At 41.9% G+C, this 16,605-nt stretch overlaps 1 protein-coding gene across 1 annotated transcript; it reads right to left on the bottom strand.

Moving 5' to 3' along the window:
• Positions 1-2,697: 2,697 nt before the first annotated feature.
• LOC311047690 (uncharacterized protein) lies at positions 2,698-11,099 on the bottom strand. Its single transcript, XM_084060488.1, has 2 exons — positions 10,834-11,099; positions 2,698-5,595 (listed from the first exon to the last, which is right to left on the bottom strand). Exons 1-2 carry the CDS (start codon positions 11,042-11,044, stop codon positions 3,899-3,901), a joined length of 1,908 nt encoding a protein of 635 aa, XP_083916614.1. The 5' UTR covers positions 11,045-11,099; the 3' UTR covers positions 2,698-3,898.
• Between the last annotated feature and the right edge of the window lie 5,506 nt (positions 11,100-16,605).

Here is a 16,605-nt window from a genome sequence, read left to right as displayed (position 1 = left end):
GCGCGCACACACACACACACGGTCAAGATGATCTGCTGCAGTTCAAGCCGAGCATCAGAATGGAGAAGAAAGTTGATTTAAGAGACTTTGACCGTGGCCTGAAACAGTTGACTCAAGGCAGAATGAATCCATTCCGTCTCATCAGACCCAATCTAGGAGCCCAAAAAAAAAAGAAAACCTTTTATCAACCTTCTGTTTTTTTTTGTTGTTTTTTTTGCCTGTGTGAATTGTAGCCTCAGTTTCCAGTTTTTAGTCCATTAAGGCGGGGAACGCATTTGTGCCACTTAAAATTTCTTTGGCTATTCAAAAAATAGCAGATCTACAAGCTCATAGTGCGGCACCGAGTGCCAGGCTATGAGCTTGTAGATCTGCTACTTTTGAGAAATCTTGAAAATGTGTGCAAATCGTTGAATATAATATATATTTATTTTTTAAAGCAAAACATTTTGAACTCAAATCTTTGCTTCTGGGGGTCCCTGGAACGAAATATTTTGAGATGGGGATCCGCGGCCAAATACATCATTTTGGGGATTTGAGAACCACTGATTTTAAAGCAACATAGATTTAGAAGACATACAAATGTCAGCTTAAACATATATATTTGGCGCTATGAGCTTGATTGGCGCAACAGCATACCTGGGGCCCCTGTTGTGGCCCCTGGGGGGCCCGGGCGTGACTATTGTCATTACCCCTGAACAGTGTGTGTGACTAGTTTGGTGCGGATTAAAGCAACGGTGCTCCTGTGGCACCTAGGGGCCCCTGACACAAACTCTTTTCAGATGGGGGGGTCCGGACCATTAATGTTCATTACAAATGTGTACACCTCCTGTCCGACTGGGATAGCTTCGCGATTGTGACCCATTGCTTCTTTCAGGTGCACCAGTTGAACATCTCTCTCACTTAGCAACAACCTCAGATCAAACCGGCTACGAAACTACTGTTCTTGCGTGCTACCACTTATTATTGGTTCAGTCGCACAAACGGCACACTTTGGCCAATCCGTGACGTCGATGGGATTGGGTTGCGTTGGCCAATCAAGGAAGCCGATGCCTGTTGACACTTCCTAATATGGTAAATTAATCAGCAGCCTCAACACCAGTCTCTGGAAATCCCCCAGGGGGCGCTACACAGTATTCACAACTAGTTTTCAGAACAGCTTGATGGATACAAGTTGCTAAATTATGTTGTGCTTAATTGACGACTAATTTTAAAGGACATGGTTGTGATGATGTCATTGTGTGATGTCATTATGTAGAATAACGTTACTAGCTTACAGCCCTAAACGGCAAAAAAATACGATTTGGAAATGTTTCGTTTAGAGTTCTTTATTATTATGTATTTTTATAGCGTGGCTCCTAGGAGGTGAGACGTCTGGAAAGGGGTGTGTGTGTGTGTGTGTGTGTGTGTGTGTGTGTGTGTGTGTGTGTGTGTGTGTGTGTGTGTGTGTGTGTGTGTGTGTGTGTGTGTGTGTGTGTGTGTGTGTGTGTGTGTGTGTGTGTGTGTGTGTGTGTGTGTGTGTGTGAATATGTATCACATTTTGGTGAATGTTGAAAAAGTGTTTTTAAGAGCCTGTTGCATGTCAATAATGACACAGACAACAGTGATTTTGAAATTGTTGAGTGGCCACTTGCTATTAGAAATTATGCACATAGAAAATAACAACAACTGCAGTATATGAAAAATAATACACATGAAATAAAGAAAAGCAGGCAGAATATAAAAACCCTTAGTTCCCAAAGTTAATGGTTTCTTGTTCTCGTTGGGGCCCTTGAGTGCCAAAAACGGCCCTGGCCTTTTTTCATAATCCAACCATTGGGTGCCAAAAACGGCTATGGCCGTTTTTGGAAAAAACAAAAAAAACTTTTTTTTTCTTTCTTTAAAAAAAAAAAAAAAAATCCTTTGCAGCACCAGGAGATATAATTTTTTTTGAAGATTTAGACTCCCATCCACTTCCTGTTTAAATGATTACTTTAAAAGCCTGTATCTCGGCTCCTGTGTACTTTTTATTTTTTACTGTGTATTTTTGGCAAAACATTCTCAACTGGCTATTTTCAAAGCTATTTTCAACTGGCTGCAACTATGGAACGGACTACCGAATGTTTGTTTTTATTTTCTTCTCGATTCTATGAGACCCCTGTGTGTGTGTCACCGTGAGGACGGTGATCACAGATTATTTATTTTTTTGACAATTTTAACGATTGAATCGTTAAATACGCTGGCACTGGCTGTACCCTGTTTTAAAACACCTCTGGCACTCAATGTGTTTTAATCTGAACCGTGACAGTGTTCTGATTGGTCCTACCACACAATCCGTGAGGGAGGGGAATCACCGTCAGTGTCCAGACTCGCTACGTTGGGTATGCATGGAGACTGTGGAGTCTCACATGCACCTGGGCTCCTCAGTGAAAGGGAAGGGAAGGGAAGGGAAGCACTGTCCTCTTCTCTACGTGAAGCACTCCAGGAGTAGAGTAGATCAGGGGTCTTCAACAGGGAGTCCGGGACCCCTAGGGGTTTCTCAGAGTTACTACAAGGGGTCCGCCAAATCTTTGTGTGATATATATTTTTTTACCTTAACCACTTTTCTGAAGAGAACTTTATCCAAAAATAGCCGATCTACAAGCTCACAACGGCTCGCGCTGCGAGGCGTTGTGAGCTTGTAGATCGACTATTTTTAGCAAAGAGGTATAGGAGTAGAGGGGGAAAAAAAGAGCAAAAAAAACAAACAAAAAAATGTGTAATCTGGAACACAATTGTATACAATATGGAGGAGGGTCCTGCTTCATCTCTCAGCTCGGGGGTCCTTGGCCTGAAAAACGTTGAAGACCCCTGGAGTAGATGATCCAAGATGACCCAGCTAAACACACCCATCTGTTTAACATAACTTTGATGGCTGCTCAATAACCCGGAAGGGGAACACAAATGCCTTTACCTTGACAGGATAACCATTCACTAAGCGGAAAAACAACGGGATTGGCAGGTTTTTAGCTGAATGCTTTTTTTTAATAGAGCACTGAAGTCTGATGTCACTGCCACTAGAGGGCGCTGTTCCACGGGTTTGTGGCTTTATTTGTTGTGTTGAAATCCCCATTTGGGAATCTTAGATCACGTCATATAAGAATATACATATTTGATACAGCCTGTTTCTGGCGAAAATGGAATGAATTCTGCCTTAAAAGTCTTAAGAACTACTACTTCCGGGTCTGATATCACTGTCCCTACAGCAGCCGCGTTCATGAGAAATGTAGTCTTTGGGTTGTTTGACTCGTTTCTAGTGTTTATATTGTGTTACCCTTTAGGTAAATGTGTACATTTACACCTTCAGTCGATGCTTTATATATGAGTAATATCGCCGGGGTGGCGTGTTTATTTTTGGAGCACAGTTCTTATATGAAGCGATCTAAGATTCCCCAATGCGGATATCTACACAAAAAGGAAAGCCATGAAACTGCGAAAAGCGCCCTCTACTGGTAGTGACGTCAGGACTTCGGTGCTCTATATAATAGCCACACAAATTCAGTTCAAGCGGTAAATAAAATACATTCTGGAATTTAAATAGACTTCTGCTCTATCTCTTTCCTAAGCTCGCACCCTACGTTGGCGTTGTGAGCTTGTAGATCGACTATTTTTGGCAAAGAGGGGTAGGTGTTGAGGGAAAAAAGAGCAGACCAAGTAAACAAAATAAGTGAAATCTGAAACACAATTCTACACAATATAGAGGGGGTCCCTGTATTCTTATGATCATGAAATTTCCATGGTAACTTTAATCCACTGCTGTCGCTGAAAGTTAAGTGAGTACTTAGGGTGGTAGCCTAGAATTTTCAAGGAATTCCAAGAGACCTTCGTTCTTCAGGGGGTATATATATTGAGGGGAGTGTGCGTGCGTGCGTGAGCAGTGCGTTTACTCAAAATCTCCAACTGTCTCTTCTGTATGAGTTATTTCATGACGTTTGAGCTTACTGCTCTGACGGAACCCTTTCCCACACTGGTCACAGGTGTAGGGCTTCTCTCCTGTATGAATTCTCTGGTGTTCTTTGAGACTACTGCTCTGACTGAACCGTTTCCCACACTGGCCACAGTGGTAGGGCTTCTCTCCTGTATGAATTCTCTGGTGTATTTTAAGCTCATTGCTCGTGCTGAACGATTTCCCACACTGGTCACAGTGATAGGGCTTCTGTCCTGTATGAATTATCTGGTGTATTTTAAGCTCATTGCTCGTGCTGAACGATTTCCCACACTGGTCACAGTGGTAGGGCTTCTGTCCTGTATGAATTCTCTGGTGTATTGTAAGCTCATTGCTCGTGCTGAACCGCTTCCCACACTGGTCACAGTGGTAATGCTTCTGTCCTGTATGGATTATCTGGTGAATTTTGAGACTACAGCTCGTGCTGAACCGTTTCCCACACTGGTCACATGTGTAGGGCTTCTCTCCTGTATGAATTCTTTGGTGATCTTTGAGATTACTGTTCCAGCTGAACCGTTTCCCACACTGATCACAGGTGTAGGGCTTTTCTCCTGTATGAATTCTCTGGTGTAGTTTCAGAATATCGTTCCTGCTGAACTGTTTCCCACACTGGTCACAGCGGTAAGGCTTCTCTCCTGTGTGAATTCTCTGGTGTTTTTTCAGATCACTGCTTTGGCTGAACCTGGTCCCACACTCGTCACAGGTGTAGGGCTTCTCTCCTGTATGAATTCTCTGGTGTAGTTTCAGATTACTGTCATTGCTGAACTGTTTCCCACACTGGTCACAGCAGTAAGGCTTCTCTCCTGTGTGAATTCTCTGGTGTTTTTTCAGACTACTGTTCATGCTGAACCTGGTCCCACACTCGTCACAGCTGTAGGGCTTCTCTCCGGTATGAATTATCTGGTGTTGTTTCAGACCACTGCTCTGGCTGAAACTGGTCCCACACTGGTCACATCGGTAAGGCTTCTCCCCTGTATGAATTATCTGGTGTTTTTTGAGAGTACTGTCCTGGCTGAAGCTTATCCCACATTGGTCACAGGCGTAGGGCTTCTCTCCTGTATGAATTCTCTGGTGTTGTTTCAGAATATTGCTCCCACTGAACCTGGTCCCACACTGGTCACAGGTGTAGGGCTTCTCTCCTGTATGAATTCTCTGGTGTTGTTTGAGAGTACTGTCCTGGCTGAAGCTCATCCCACATTGGTCACAGGTGTAGGGCTTCTCTCCTGTATGAATTCTCTGGTGTTTTTTGAGAGTACTGTCCTGGCTGAAGCTCATCCCACATTGGTCACAGGTGTAGGGCTTCTCTCCTGTATGAATTCTCTGGTGTTCTTTCAGACCACTGCTCCCACTGAACCTGGTCCCACACTGGTCACAGGTGTAGGGCTTCTTCCCTGTGTGAATTCTCTGGTGTTTTTTCAGATTACTGTATATGCTGAACCTGGTCCCACACTGGTCACAGGTGTAGGGCTTCTCTCCTGTATGAATTCTCTGGTGTCGTTTCAGATGACTGTTGCTGCTGAACCTGGTCCCACACTGGTCACAGGTGTGGGGCTTCTCTCCTGTATGAATTCTCTGGTGTTGTTTGAGATGTTTATTTCTGCTGTAGATACGTTTGAGTTGGGCAGGAAAGACATCTGGGATGGAGAATGAGGAGAGAGAAAAACCATGAAATGTTTTGTATTAGTAAGTCAGCTTTGCCGAGCCATGAGGCCCATAGGGGGCAGGAGGCTATTTTCTGTTTCTGCAGCGTGAGACACCTTGATGTACAAGTTCATCCTCTGGACATGATGCTAGTATGTCGCAGGGACCCCCCCCCCCCCAATCCAATCCTAGATGCTGAGTGTCAAGCAGGGAGGCATTGGGTCCCATTTTTATAGTCTTTGGCAGTGTTTGGCAGTAACAAGTTACTTTTAATATATTACTGTAATATTATTATTTTACCCAGTAACGAGTAGTGTAATATATTACTCTGCCAAAAGAGTAATGTTATACCATATTACTGATCTAATTAACGCTGCACTACTCGTTACAATGAAGGCGATTTGTTTTTGTTTCTGACCAAAAGCGCTCTCTCGTGTGTGTGTGTGTGTGTGTGTGTGTGTGTGTGTGTGTGTGTGTGTGTGTGTGTGTGTGTGTGTGTGTGTGTGTGTGTGTGTGTGTGTGTGTGTGTGTGTGTGTGTGTGTGTGTGTGTGTGTGTGTGTGTGTGTGTGTGTGTGTGTGTGTGTGTGCGTCACAGACGCAAGCAGGGACAGCCTGCTGCAGAGGCAAGAGAAGACTCTCAGCCTAGCCTAGGAGCCTACTCCTCCTTTTTGCTCAATGTACTTCGTGTTAATTAACTTGCTCCGTCAGAATAAAAAGAAAATAAACTTTCATAATGACAATGAAAAGTTAATTCTTCCAGACGTGACGCCGATTGCAATTGTCGTAGACCTGTCGCAACATTGCCTCGTTAAAAAAAACAAGCGCGTCAGCTAGGGATGTTCCCAGCGGGGTTTTTTTCACTGACGCGTACACGACATTTTTAAACCGTTTATTTTGAATATTAGAAAATGTATTCATTAATTACATTATTAAAATTAACACCCAGAAAATAGCCCAAACCAGAGCCATTCAAGGAGAGTTGTGTCACCTCCGCTCACTTCATCGGGCCAGGTCTTCTACAGAGCCGGCTATTGGCGAATAGTGGCAAAGCCCTGAACCGGAGGTTTTATGGAATGCACTGAAGTCTACGGCTCCTTCTAACTATTTCCAGTTTACATGAACCACGTGACCGGCGCTGTTTCTGGCCCCTCATTGGCAGAACTCTCTAATACAAGGCTCTGGCCCAAACGCACATTTCGATCTATAAGGCCAATTATCACACATCAGTTTGTTGGAGCTTTTGCCTTCAACAAAGCTGAGTGGCAGCATGTCTGTTGCGGTCATCTGTGTGATGAGCTGATTTATTTTATTTTCCTGACCGACCAGGGTCACAGCGGCGGCTAGCCCTGCTCCGGAGCGTTAGTGAGTTCTCTCTATCGCTCTGCCAGGCGAGCTGCTCTGCTCATAGACCGAAAAATCCATTACCGTGCGAGGTCTCCGACTTTAGTAAAAGATAAACCAAACTATTTAGCTATTTAGCTAAACAAAGGCAGTTTTGTGTTGATGAAAGTCTATTGTCCAGGGCGGGAAGCCTCTCAGCACCCCACCTTCTCTGTATAATACACTTTTTGGGCTTAAAATAAAATGTGTCCACCAAACGGATATTATTGTATTTAGTCCACTGGTCAACAACATAAATTACCATTGACCAGATCTTTATTTTCTGCCCAAAAACTGTATTAAACAGAGGAGGTAGAAGGTGGGGTGCTGAGAGGCTTCCCGCCCTGGAGAATAGACCCTGGAGAATAGACAAACTACACAAAACAGCCTTGGTTTCAGTGAATAGCTGAATAGTTTTGTTTATCTTTACTAAAGTTGGAGACCTTGTACGGTAGTGTAATTTTCGGTCTATGAGCAGAGCAGCGCACCTGGCAGAGCGTTAGAGAGAACTTACTAACGCTCTGGACCAGGGCTAAGCGGCGGCGGGTAGTACACGATGTAATGCAGGCCTGTGTTTGGATCTGGCTAGCTCCAGGGTCGTTGAGATTTACCTCCAGGTGTTTCTTATGCAATTGATTAACTCAGCGATCCAGTCAAATTCATAGACAGTATGCCAGTTTAACTGGACACAACCTGCACGCCGCTTGTGTGCCATCTTCTTCCAAATCAAAATACTCCCGACATCGCGGATCGCACATGTTGTTTACACTCAATGCACTGGGAACGTGTCAACCCACAATGCCAAGCTGCTGACCAGCGCTGCAGAAATGAGTGACATACAAGCAAATGATATGTTAATACTTAATTGACACGTATTTTAGCTTTTTTAAATGCAAGCTTTTATGAAGACATGACAGTAATTTGGGTACAGCATTTAAAACTAAAACAAATCTTTAAAAAATTGAATAAAATAAAATATTTTTAATTTTTTAATAGCCAAATCTTATTTACAAAACAGTAAGTAGGAGCAGCCCTGTTAGTCGAATAATCGAATATCCACGCACACCCCTAGTCTCAGTCCAAACAAAGTCTAGTAGTCCATTGAAGTAGATAGGGACTCACTTCATCGGGCCAGGTCTTCTACAGAGCCGTCTATTGCCGTCTATTGGCGAATAGTGGCAAAGCCCTGAACCGGAGGTTTTATGGAATGCACTGAAGTCTACGGCTCCTTCTAACTATTTCCAGTTTACATGAACCACGTGACCGGCGCTGTTTCTGGCCCCTCATTGGCAGAACTCTCTAATACAAGGCTCTGGCCCAAACGCACATTTCGATCTATAAGGCCAATTATCACACATCAGTTTGTTGGAGCTTTTGCCTTCAACAAAGCTGAGTGGCAGCATGTCTGTTGCGGTCATCTGTGTGATGAGCTGATTTATTTTATTTTCCTGACCGACCAGGGTCACAGCGGCGGCTAGCCCTGCTCCGGAGCGTTAGTGAGTTCTCTCTATCGCTCTGCCAGGCGAGCTGCTCTGCTCATAGACCGAAAAATCCATTACCGTGCGAGGTCTCCGACTTTAGTAAAAGATAAACCAAACTATTTAGCTATTTAGCTAAACAAAGGCAGTTTTGTGTTGATGAAAGTCTATTGTCCAGGGCGGGAAGCCTCTCAGCACCCCACCTTCTCTGTATAATACACTTTTTGGGCTTAAAATAAAATGTGTCCACCAAACGGATATTATTGTATTTAGTCCACTGGTCAACAACATAAATTACCATTGACCAGATCTTTATTTTCTGCCCAAAAACTGTATGAAACAGAGAAGGTGGGGAGAAGGCTTCCCGCCCTGGAGAATAGACCCTGGAGAATAGACAAACTACACAAAACAGCCTTGGTTTCAGTGAATAGCTGAATAGTTTTGTTTATCTTTACTAAAGTTGGAGACCTTGTACGGTAGTGTAATTTTCGGTCTATGAGCAGAGCAGCGCACCTGGCAGAGCGTTAGAGAGAACTTACTAACGCTCTGGACCAGGGCTAAGCGGCGGCGGGTAGTACACGATGTAATGCAGGCCTGTGTTTGGATCTGGCTAGCTCCAGGGTCGTTGAGATTTACCTCCAGGTGTTTCTTATGCAATTGATTAACTCAGCGATCCAGTCAAATTCATAGACAGTATGCCAGTTTTACTGGACACAACCTGCACGCCGCTTGTGTGCCATCTTCTTCCAAATCAAAATACTCCCGACATCGCGGATCGCACATGTTGTTTACACTCAATGCACTGGGAACGTGTCAACCCACAATGCCAAGCTGCTGACCAGCGCTGCAGAAATGAGTGACATACAAGCAAATGATATGTTAATACTTAATTGACACGTATTTTAGCTTTTTTAAATGCAAGCTTTTATGAAGACATGACAGTAATTTGGGTACAGCATTTAAAACTAAAACAAATCTTTAAAAAATTGAATAAAATAAAATATTTTTATTTTTTTAATAGCCAAATCTTATTTACAAAACAGTAAGTAGGAGCAGCCCTGTTAGTCGAATAATCGAATATCCACGCACACCCCTAGTCTCAGTCCAAACAAAGTCTAGTAGTCCATTGAAGTAGATAGGGACAACACTTGTTGTCGACATAAGCACAACATTTTAGATCTCTAATAGAGAGTTTAAAGGGTCTACACCATGAATTTAAAAAATAATAATAATATTTAATATCATATTGTTTATGTCCCTCAAACGTTTTTCAAAAGGTTTGAGCCTAAATCAAGGCTCAGATATACTCATTCCAACTAACTTCTCTCTGGCTTATAAAGCACTTTCACCTGCAATACCACGTTGTCCTGTTTGGCACGGGGCACTATTGATTTGTATGCATGTTATCTCCTGGTTCTGTGTGGAAAAAGTAAAAAAAAAAAAAAGGGGAAAAAATATTTTAAAAAAGTTTTTTTTTTTTTGGTTGGAACTGAAAAACGGGAGGAATTGTTCCCTGACGTGACGTAGGCAGGGGGAACAAATCTGACGGACTGTTTTCATTCCAAATGTGGAATATGCAGCATAAAAGAGTTGAGGGACTGTGGACTATTTTGTTTTAATAGACTTGCAATTATTCCGTTTGGCTGATTGGTGACTCTTATTCCAATAAATTGGATTCTGTTCTTAAAGGAGCTGGCTAAACAGATTGTGTTGTACATCTCTTTTTTTTCTTATTATTTTTGTGGGGGGGGGGGTTATATATAATATAATATATTACTCTTGATTCCAAGTAATAAGTCATATCATATTATTACTTTGTTTAGGAGTAATATGTTATAAGTAACATATTGTTTTCCTCAGTAATATCGTCCAGCATTGGTCTTTGGTACGACCCAGCTGGGGGTCAAACTCCAACCTCCCAATCTCAGGGCAGACGCTCTAACCACATTAACTGGGCTGGTGTACGTGCTGCATTGTAATACCATCTGATAATGTGCTACATTTAGGACGGCAACAGTAACTGCCAGGCACAGATTGGCCGTTGGAACATTCCTGGCCTGCCTGATGACTGATGAATTTTTCTTGCAGCTGTCTCTCTCTCTCTCGCTCGCTCGCTCGCACGCACGCACGCACGCACGCACGCACGCACGCACGCACGCACGCACGCACGCACGCACGCACGCACACACACACACACACACACACACACACACACACACACACACACAGTGCTTATCTACAGTTGATTTAGTGCTGGAAGGAAGCATTACTCCGTTACTCGACATGAGTACTGTACCGACAACATTTCTGTACATCTGCTTTCTATTGAACATGAAAGAAAAGTGTACGGGAACATAAAAACATGCACACACCTATTCTGTGTAACTTTATCACAGGCTGCTTCAGCATGGCTTGCTGGTAGATCTCTGGCTGTTCCTCCTCTGACGCAGCGGCTGAAACGCTGTTGGACGTCTCTCTTTTAAAAACCCCAAATAGTTCATCTCCTTCGGTCCACTTTGATGGTCGACATTTGAGGTCCGGTTCTACCGATTGGGATCTGACTTTACTTGCTGACATGTTCATGGTCTTGAGGTCAGTAGGACACTGGTAATGACTTGAGCTCAGTCCTCCGCTCCGCTTCCCGACTAAACTCTCCCAGATCAACACTGGATAGAACAGTGCTTACATATTAAACCGGGACCAACCCACTGCTCCACCCACTGCTCCACCCACTCTCCACCCACTGTTCCACCCACTCTCCACCCACTGCTCCACCCACTCTCCACCCACTGCTCCACCCACTCTGCACTCACTCTCCGCCAGTAGTGGCTCAGGGGTAGAGTGGCCGGTAGGTACGTAGAGCGGCCAGACGGAAACCGTAAGGATCCCAGTTCGATCCCGGGCTCCCCCAGACTTAGTGTCGAAGTGTCCTTGAGCAAGACGCTGAACCCCTAATTGCTCCCGATGAGCAGGTTGGTGCCTTGCGTGGTTTCCTCCGCCATCGGTGTATGAATGTGTGTGTGTGTGTGAATGGGTGAATGTAATGCACAATCTATGTGAAGCGCTTTTGGATAAAAGCGCTCTATAAATGCACCATTCACCATTTACCACCCACTCTCCACCCACATATGGGTACATGCATCCAGATCATTGCTGGAAGGTAACGAGGTACAAGTACAAGTGCTGTACTTGAGCTGTACATGACGACATGCAGTGGCGTGCACAGACATTTTGAGGGGCAGGTGCTCAAGTAAATTATACTTTTTTTTGTTTACTTGGTCTGCTCTTTTTTCCCTCTACACCTATACCTCTTTGCCAAAAATAGCCGATCTACAAGGCTTGTAGATCGGCTAATTTTGGCTAAAGTTCTCCTGAGAAAAGGGATGCTAGGTTTCGAGTGGTTATGGTAAAAAGAAAAATCATATCACATATCAAAGATTTGGTGGACCCCCTGTAGTAACTCTGAGGACCCCCTAGGGGTCCCGGACCCCCTGTTGAAGACCCCTGATGTAAACTGAAAAAAAGAACAAGTTTTTTTCTTTTTTTCAAAAGGGCACTTCTGGTCAAGAGGGCAGGTGAGGGCAGGTGCTCTAGCACCACCTAGAGTCTATCTGTGCACGTCCCTGACATCATGTGTAACACCAGTGTTACCTGCTCTCTGACTACATGACATCACATCAAATCACTTTGGATCATTCATTGCCTGTCAGGCAGCAGTGGATATACAGATAGAGCTGCTACAAAGCAGAGGTCGTACTAGGATTTGGTTCCCACAGAAACACAGCGATTCAGTGATCCTGGGCCCTATGCTCTTTAGAGAGAGAGAGAGAGAGAGAGAGAGAGAGAGAGAGAAAAAATAACTTTTTAGATTTTGATTATTATTATAAAACATACATCAACCCCTTAAGCCCTATATTTAAACTTAAAAGTATATTTGAAAACTAGCTTTAATTGTTGGAAGCTGTTGTTTTTTTGTTTTTATGTTTCTGTGGCTGAGATGTGCCACGCTGCCCCCTACAGGAGGCTGTGTTGTGTTACTGCTCGTTGGTAAATCAGAAGAACTCAGTGCGCTCTACGCGGACTCTCTCTTTCCCAGGTGTTTTGCCCAGGTGGGCGTGGTTTTGAGGTTAGGTTAAGAATGTAGTTTGATTGATTGAATATTTTATTAGGCAAAAAAATGTAAAACATCACATTTACATTTAACATACTTTGTCTAACAGGTCCGTTCATAAAAGTCCTTGCGGACTTGTTTCCAATGAGGGCCTTGGTATTCAATTCATAGACATATATAGTGGCATCACAGTTCGAATATCATTACACAAAGAAAATAAAAATAAAACAGTAAGAATATATATATATATATCTATACACATATATATATATATATATGTGTATACACATATATATATATATATATATATGTATATATATATATATATATATATATATATATATATATATATATATATATATATATATATATATATGTATATATATATATATCTATACACATATATATATATATATATATATATATATATATATATATATATATATATGTGTATACACATATATATATATATATATATATATATATATATATATATATATATATATATATATATATATATATATATATATATGTGTATAGATATATATATATATACATATATATATATATATATATATATATATATATATGTGTATAGATATATATATATATACATATATATATATATATATATATATGTATATATATATATATATATATATATATATATATATATATATATATATATATATATATATATATATATATATGTGTATAGATATATATATATATACATATATATATATATATATATATATATATATATGTGTATACACATATATATATATATATATATATATATATATATATATATATATATATATATACACACATATATACATACGTATAATACTATGTACAACAAAAGAAATAAAAAAAGGGGGGGGGAAGATATGTACAAGAACAGGGGGGGGGGGGGGTCGGCTGTCTAATGGGAAAATGGTACTACCTCCTCTTTTGGCCTCCTGAAAGGTGATTTTTTAAGGCTCTTTTAAATGAGCCCAGCGAACTGCATTTTTTGAGGGATGGGGTTAGCCCATTCCAATCCTGGGTGGCAGTGCTGTAGAAGGAGAATTTGCCCATGTTTGTTTTATGGGTGGGTGGTACCAAATTGTTGTTTGCACTCCCTCTGGTATTGTGACTGTGGGTGTCACTAACCTTTTGGAGGTATTTACTCAGATATGCGGGAATAGGGGGCATATCGGGCAAATTTTCGTTTACAATTTTGAAGGCCAGTCCCATTTTTAGTTGTTTAACCCTGTCTTCCACCCTGAGTCAGCCTAGGCTGGCAAAATGGGTGGCAGAAAGGTGGGTCATGGGCCCCAATCCGAGGAGTAGCCGAATCAGTTTGTTTTGGGAGGTTTGAAGCTTAGTCTTCAGTGACACTGAGGTGTTGGAGTACCAGTAGGTGCTAGCATAGTCAAAATGTGGTTGAATCAGGGCCCCTGAGAGGGTCCTGAGGGCCTGTGGGTTGACAAAAGAGGAAACTTTTCTTAACTTTTAAGATTTGTTTTTGGCATTTTATTGCTTTATTGGAGAGGGACAGTGAAAGTATGACGACAGGAAGAATGGGGAGAGAGATGGGGGAAGACATGCAGCAAAGGTCGTCGGGAACAGGACGCGAACCCGCGGCACGCTGCTATTAAGGATTTTCAACCAGGGTGCCTAGACCGCGACGCCACGGCCTAGGCCTGGTTTACTATTTTGACCACCTTTGTCCCCATGCTTTCACCTGACAGGTATTTGTCGAGAATACAACCCAAATAGGTAATCTCTTCTTTGCTAGCGATAATTGTGTCATCGACTTTGACCTTGAAATCATTTACCTCCATCTGTCTGAGGGAATGTTTGGTCCCAAAGAGAATGGATTCAGTTTTCCCAAGGTGTAGTGACAGTTTGTAGTGGTAGTGGTTCCCAAACAGTCGGTCGGGACCCATTTGTGGATCGTGGACCCATTTTTATGTTTTCTTTATTAAGAAATATATATATATATATATATATATATATATATTAATTTGTTTTTCGAAATATTTTTTATAAATGATTCCTACAAAAATAATTAAAATTCCATTCAAAAATTACATTAAAAAGTGCTTTAGAAATAGTGAAAACAGCATTGCATTATGAGCTTGTAGATCGGCTATTTTCACTAGTTTGGGTCCCGGCAGGAAGACATCAAATATCTCTTTTTGGAATCTTTTCTGTGAGGTTAGGGTTAGGTTTACTAGGCACACAACCACGCCCACCTGGTTGAAACACCAAAGAAAAAGGGAGTCCCACGCTCTATGACGTCACTGGCGCCAGTGCACTCAGAAAACTGAGCGCCCTTCATCATCACCATCCTCATCATCCTCATCAGCTGGTGTTCTGCATCCTGTCTGCCTCCATCACATCACATCACATCACATCATCACAGCCCTTATAATAAACACATATAAACATAACGGGACATCATTATAATCATCATCAGAAATATATGAGATTATTAGTGCCTGGCGGCATCGACATGGCGACCCAGCAGCAGCAGGAGCAGGAATGGAGCCAGCAACCCCCAGAGACCCTGTCCAACCTGAAGACCGAGTCAGAGGGTCTGAAGACCAAGCTGGAGGAGGAGAGAGCCAAGCTGCACGATGTGGAATGTATGTTTATTATTATCAATATTATTATTATTATCATAGGAGGAGAGAGCCATTAGCCCTGATATGACTGTCATATCATGACCGTCACCGTCTTGGATGATCTTCAACATAGTGTTTGCCCTTTTTCTATTTACAACTTGTACATCTATATAGACGTTCACATTTCAAATATAAAGTACTTACCTTATGGCCATGGATGTTATGATAATGTACGGGTCCTCAAAAGTACCCGTATCTTCCGTATTGTTCAATAGAAAGTATTTTTATCCCATCGGTGGCCATTCTTTTCGAATTTTCTCCATATGCTTTCAACTGCGTGACCCTATCGGCTGAGACATGTATTGCACTCTGATACATTAGTTACCCTATGAGAAAATGGCCAGCGATCGGATTAAAATGCTTTTTATTAAACAATACGGAAGATACGGGTATTTCCGAGAACCCGTAAACAATTATAACATCCGTGATCATGTATTAATTACTTTATCTTTGCGATTTGAACGTTTATGTAGATGTAGGGCAAAAAAAAGGGAGACAGTGCAAACAACAGGTTAAAGTTCATCCATGCCATGATGACGACCGTCGTGTGATGTGATCCGTGGCTAGATCCATCATGGATCTATTATGATGATGAGATGAGCATTCAATACACGTTAGGGTTTATAAAAAAGAAACCACTTAATCAAATGACACAGCAGCAACAGCAGTCGTTATTCTAGCCTCATTGGATCAAGACTGTATCATCATATATGTATTTTATACCGAGTCTGACGTTTATATTATCACCATCACCATCAGATACGAAAACAACATTAGGCTCTTCTCTTATCAAATACATGAGCCATCATAGATCTTAATCCAAGCCTTTTTATGCTTTATCGATGCATATAGGCAATAGTTCAGACCCGCATAGAGACGGCCGTCGTTCGGTCTCATCCTGAGACCGAACGACGGCCGTCTCTAAGCGGGTATGAACGATGCATGCTGCCCTATATAGTTCATAAGAGGTGAGATGAGGGCATCGTTCACTGTTCAGACCGTATTAGCGACGGTTAGAGTCAGTGCGAAATAAATAAACCGTTAGACTACATGACGTGATATGATGCGAAATGGAGCCTGATATTAATTTAAAACCATTCTAAGCTCTCCTATCCTATAATAAAACCATTCTAATCAGTAGGCTCTCCTATCCTATAATAAAACCATTCTAACCAGTAGGCTCTCCTATAATAAACCATAAACCAGTAGGCTATCCTATAATAAAACCATTCAAACTGTAGGCTCTCCTATAATAAAACCATTCTAACTAGTAGGCTCTCCTATCCTATAATAAAACCATTCTAACCAGTAGGCTCTCCTATCCTATAATAAAACCATTCTAACCAGTAGGCTAT

The sequence above is a fragment of the Gymnoscopelus microlampas genome (assembly GCF_963454915.1).
Source record: "Gymnoscopelus microlampas genome assembly, chromosome: 6".
NCBI classification, from domain to species: domain Eukaryota; kingdom Metazoa; phylum Chordata; class Actinopteri; order Myctophiformes; family Myctophidae; genus Gymnoscopelus; species Gymnoscopelus microlampas.
The sequence above is the reverse complement of the archived record's forward strand: the minus strand, read 5'-3'. Positions and strand labels throughout refer to the sequence as shown.

Bases quoted from the DNA above. Each gene is read 5' to 3' on its own strand.
- LOC311047690 (XM_084060488.1), bottom strand. From the start codon at position 11,044: ATGAACATGTCAGCAAGTAAAGTCAGATCCCAATCGGTAGAACCGGAC. The intron at 5,596-10,833 runs GTGTGTGCATGT...TCTCCATCCCAG, and splicing joins GATAAAGTTACACAGAATAG to ATGTCTTTCCTGCCCAACTC.